Here is a 6,000-nt window from a genome sequence, read left to right on the forward strand (position 1 = left end):
CTCCATACAATCACTATAAAAAATAGATGAGGAAGAGTCTGAACACAATGAAAAGCAACATGATTTCATCTAATTTAATAGATCTATTTAAATAATGGCATTTTTTACAGATGTCATGCATTTGCTATAGCTTATAGGTTTTGTTATTTTTATTTAATACCTAAATCAAAGAGTGAGATTCTAAGAAAGAGGCAATTTGGCACTCTATAGAGCTGAAAGTATAAACTTCAAAGGACATTGATGTCATTCTTCCTAGAAAAAAACCACTATATTCCACTCTAAAAGTCAAGAATTTGGGAAAAAATATTTTTCATTCAAAAAATAATAATAATAATAACAATAACCATTTGTATTTCTCTCACTTCACTTACAGTGAAAGATGGTCATTCTAATAAACATCACAAAATATCTGATAAATATTCATTTTAGCAAACCTACAAAGAATTTATCCTGCAAATAGTTCATTTAATTAAGAATCCCTTATTCAGTATTTAATAAGGTAAAACCTTCTACTCCCAACAGCTATTTTAACAAGTCTTTGGCAGATAACACAGGAACTATTCAAACAAGCTTCCAGAATTATAAGCAGCGTCAATAGATATTAAAATTATTATCTGGGCCCTTGAGCAAAAATGTTTGGCTTCACCAGCCTGACTTACACACAAATACACCAGACAATAAAAGTACCCTACCTTGTGCTTTCTTCCAGTCCTTATATTGCTGCTTTCCAGTGTATCTGTAGTGTACAAATTATGCTCTGCTAGGTTAAGATCCACTTCCTTCAATTTTTTCTGTAAAAGCTCCATTTCTGATTCTTGCATAGTAATATAGTCTCTAGCAGACTTAAAGGCTGTTGCAATACCTAGAAAATGATAGTACAGGTATATCATACTGGTAACAAAAAAATCAGATGCATAACACACAATCTACATAAAACTGCCTAGAGAAACATATTAACAATATTACGGAAACATGTAAAGGCTGCAAACAATTCTGCTCTCACATGACTCATGAATCCATAATCAAAACCAGATCTCAAAATATTATGGAAACATTTTTTGACCACCACATTTTTTAAATCTAAATTTACATTCTTAACAACTGTTTTTTTATACAGACATTTCTTCTGCAGTAACTTATTCTACTTATTAGACGCTATTTTGTATGTCACATGCTATTCAATTTCTTGACAAAATATTGCACCTTCTGGACTTGTTTCTAGTGGAACTTCAAGTTGCAAGTATCAATGGCCTAACAAAAAAACCTTAACTGCATATTCTGGAACTAAACATATTGTTAGTTAATAACTGCTTCAGAAAAGTGCTTTTTTACTGTAAATCTACAACTTATAGCCATAACTTCCTTAGACAGCACGAGTGTTGTGGTCAAACTGAAGACATAAAGAAAAAAATATATTCTAGCTCACAGTGTTGCTCAAGGTTAGTACTTTATTTTGTTAAACCATTGAATTCCAGGACCTTTCCTAGATATCAATCCATGTGCAGCAATTCCTTGGCACAATACAAGGGTGCTGCATACTGATCAACTTACACTAGCTACCAAACCTCTTCAGAGAGGACATTACCATTTCACTGGTAGCAGCTCCTGTAAGTTATATCCCCGATATGCAGTATCAAGCTCATGTATGCATGTCCAAGAGCTCTCACGTTACCATGGCTTGACAACTGACTCCTTGTCAGCTGTGTTTTCATCACCTGGTGTGATCACACTCCCCTCTGTAACAACCACAAAATTTCTTTGCTTAGTGTAAGCAGCAGCAATATACTTGTTGAGTCACCTTATGGCAATCACAAAGTAAAATGCTTTAGCTCAAACCTCATCCTCAGTGCCATAGGGCTGGGGACAGATACTCATCTTCTAACAACTGTGCCAGACAAAGATGATATAATTCCCACACGGGCAATGCATCCAGATAGCTGGAGGTTAACACCTCAGTGCCGTTGCTGGAGAAGAAATGATGTAAACAGCCTCCCTAACTGACTGCATATCTAAAAGGGATGGGTAGTTTAAAAGTCAATGGAAGTGGCTTGAGCTGACCTTGGACTGCCTTGATGAGAAGAAACTCATGAAACTATTGCCAGTGGTGTTCTGACAGCAATGATGAGCAGCTGGCAAGCAGTAAACTCTTCAATCAACAAACTTGATCCACATTCTTAAGACTAACTAGAAGCTTTATTTTATCCCTTATTAACAAGATCCTGACATTGAAACTGTTTGCGCATATTCTTAACACAAATACTCATTTCAGAAGAGAAGATAAAATTTGGAACAATTTGCACATGGCACTGTGATCTCAAATACTGGTATTCCCCAAATAAAAAAAAAGTCAGGTATACTGACAAAAGTTACAAAAAGCAGTGTAAAAAAAGGTTAAGTAAATAAATCTCCAAATTCATGCCAATCAAGAAGTGAAGTGGTCCAAAGCTGATTAAAATCAATCAAGCATACACCTTAGTAAGCTTGGTATTTGTCAGAAACAGACAAATGGGCACAGCCATTTTATTGATACAGAATATGCTTTTCATAAAGCCTAAGATAAACTTATTATTTCAACAAATAAATTATAAATTAAAAGAGCACTTTTTTATAGAGAAACCTCAACTCTTCATACAGCAGTATACGAAATAAGTATAAGAAATTTGTCAGACAGTAAAAGTTGCCTGTGCTTTTGCTGACTGTTCCTTAAATACATTCTGTTCTTCATTTTGCATAGTTTAGGCCATATGTGGATGCAAACAGATGTCATTACCACCTATGATCAGTAAAATGCCTGCTTATAACCATTAGCTCATTAACACATGGGGAAAAAAAAAACAAAAAAAACCAAGAAAATGAGGAGTAGACAAGCCATGCAATCAAAAGAATACATTAAAGAAAGCTGGACTTCATGTTTGTATGAACAAAACCTGAGCACTATACAAAAACGAAAAAAAATTCCAATAAAACTGAGAAGACAGAAATAGTGTCAGTAGACAAGGAAAATGTAGTTATACTCAGGGTCTGGAATTGATTTTATTACTTGAACTTTACTCTTTCTTTTTATAAAAGAGAAATACACCTAACAACTTGACACACACATCTTACTGATTTCTCAGCTACATGTAAAAGAAGAGCTCCATGTGAAACACAAGCTTTAGAACTATATTAGTAACTCAAAAAAGAGTCAACAACTTCAATCTGTCACAACAATTTAAATTCACATTATTGTTACTTTAAAAAGTCTACACCTGTTAAGTGCTCATAGAATTATCTAACTTTAAAAGGACCTTTAACATCCTCGAGTCCAACTCCTGCTGCTTTTAAGCCATAAGAATTACAGAAATTTCGCTAATTATTAACTTCTTACTGTACCACTACTTTTTATTTTCTTGTTTAAAAAAATGAAATACTGATTACTTTAAAACAATTCCATTTAAGTTCACTGCATTAGTCACAGACTACATCAAAACCTGCTCCTCCATGTCATGCAGGTTCTGCTATTGACTTTAGTAGGACCAATATATGAACAATATTATTTTTAATTTTCTTTGAGGTTATTTTCCTATTCTTTTTTTCTTCCAAAAGAGATTCCTAGAAATTGCCATGCTGTGATACACATTTTAAATAAAATACCGTATTTTTATTGTAAATTTATGGTAAATTTACTTTATTTTCTAATAAAACCCTTACAGTCTCTGTCCACATGGCTATAGAAACATATTTATTGGAAAACTAAATCCAACAAATTAAGTCTTAGATCTTAACTAACACCTCCAAAATGCCTATGCTTTTGCCTTAAAATATTCAGTAGATTGCTGTTACCAAAACATACTTACCTATAGAATTTGGGTCTACAATATCCTCAAAAACTGCTCAATTTTTTAAGTATACTTGTGAAATTTTTGATGAAATAAATTTAAAAACAAAAGTAATGCTCATCAGTGCACTCCAGCTCAAAAGAAGTTTGGCATCATTTTCTGTTAAATTTAACATATCTTTGAATAATTGATAAATATTCTTCTAATTTTCCTAGCCTAAAGACTTTGTTTATTCAAATATAAGAGAATGTTAAACATTAACTTTTGAGACAAGAAAGCAGATCTTTCCAAGACAGAAAGCTGGGTGAAACTTCTCTCGCTTGTGTTTTGGTTTGGATTCATGTCAATTTAATTTAATACTTCTAGGCTTCTGTAGTCAAGTATCTTTGGATTAAGAGCAAAAAATAAATTATTAAAAATTATTAAACCCAAATTATTTAGTGAAAAGATTTGGTTACTATGAGAACAACCAACTTCTTCTGTATACACTCAGCAAACCAGAGTTCGAAGACCAGCACATGAAGAAAGAGTGGCATTTTTACAAGGGCATGTAGTGACAGGACAAGGGACAATGACTTCAAACTGAAAGAGGGAGGTTTGAATCAGATATTATGATGAAATTCTTTTCTGTGAGGGTGCTGAGGCACTGGAACAGGTTGCCCAGAGAACCTGTGGATGCCCCACCCCCAGCAGTGTTCAAAGCCAGGTTGGATGGGGCTTTGAGCAACCTGCTGTAGTGGGAGGTGTCCCTGCCCATGGACACAGAGGGGTGAAACTAGATGATCTTTACGTTCCTTCCAAGACAGGCCATTCTATGATTCTGTGAAATGCAATTCCATCAGAGCCTCAAAGAGAGATGTGATCTTTTCTTGGCTTTTCATTTTTTACATCTAAACTCTAATCTGTAATCTAAGAACTAAGGGAAGTATTACAAATACTAAGGCCAAAATGGCAAATATTTTGGCTATAATGGAATAATGACTTTAAAATCTTAACACTATCAAGGAAAAAAAAAACAGAATAGTGAGTTTCAAGACTACATAAATCAGTCAATGTCCGAGGTCTGTATGAAGGATGGAGTCCAGTTTCATAATAAAGACCAGAAATCTGCAATACAGAAAATTGCAGTCTGAGAAGCAGCACTAGGCTCTTCAACAGCTTCTGCCTTAGAATTATCATCTTTCATATTATGAACTGAAATAATAACACACAAAGTAACTCAGTAGAGAAATCCATGAAGTTCACTTCCTACAGTCTATTCTGAATCCTATGTCTAAATCTAAAATTCTTATGAGACAATCATTTCAGTGTACACATAATGGTGACTCTCTTCACAGTCTATCCATCTACATGCTGAGTGCAGTAAATAAGGTTTTTTTAAGATTTAAGCATCTTAGAGTCCAACTGTATTACAAGCTTCACAGATTAACAGTTTCCTCTTTCACACAGCAAAATCAGTTTACACCACATACTATTTTACGAAAGATCATGTGTCTACTGTGATACTGAAATGTGGTGCCTTAGAGGCAAAATATATATTCAAAATAAATGTCAGAACTTGAATTTATGTTTTAAACAACAAATACAAGCAAGAAAATATTTATATCTATCAAGCAGATATCTCACTACTCTTACAAGTCTTTTCACAGTGAGACTCTGGTTATTGTTTTCTAGATGCATTAATCAAGTTGAAGCACAAGCACCATCTTTGTAAGAAACCTGTAGTATACGGGAAAACATCCACTGGACTCACAGAAGGGAATCAATACCATTGTTGTCACCTATTAAAAGTAGTACAAACAATATGGAAAAAATACAGCTATGCTCCATTATATTTCTATTCTGCGTGACTTTTCTACACTGGCAAAAGAGAGTAGGTACCGAAGGAATGGATACCTAAGAGCTTCAGGACTAATTACAAAGCCTAATGTGTAACGTCCTTATGCCTGCTTGTGCTCAGCTTTCTCAGCACAAAGCTGTGCTAAGACCAACTGCACTATACCATCACTCTGGGCTAGGAGAGGACAGAAAGAGCCTGGACAGTCTTTCTGTGACTAAGATGCAAGCTCAACTCTGCTTCAAACTAGTCAGCTTAGTAAAAGCTAAAGTCTCAGAAACAGAGCAGAGTTTAGACATACAGCTCAGACCAGAAAACAGGTGTACAAGATTACCAGAACAACTG

At 34.4% G+C, this 6,000-nt stretch overlaps 1 protein-coding gene across 1 annotated transcript in view; it reads right to left on the bottom strand.

Annotated features, from left to right (window-relative positions):
* CNTLN (centlein) overlaps positions 1-6,000 on the bottom strand; it is a 177,768-nt gene that overhangs the window by 99,625 nt on the left and 72,143 nt on the right. Inside the window, exon 10 of the mRNA XM_039730006.1 lies at positions 693-862. Coding sequence (XP_039585940.1) covers positions 693-862 — 170 coding nt within the window. The remainder of the gene's footprint in view (positions 1-692; positions 863-6,000) is intronic.

Source organism: Passer montanus, unplaced genomic scaffold (genome assembly GCF_014805655.1).
Source record: "Passer montanus isolate IOZ18808 unplaced genomic scaffold, ASM1480565v1 scaffold7, whole genome shotgun sequence".
In the NCBI taxonomy this organism is placed as follows: Eukaryota; Metazoa; Chordata; class Aves; order Passeriformes; family Passeridae; genus Passer; species Passer montanus.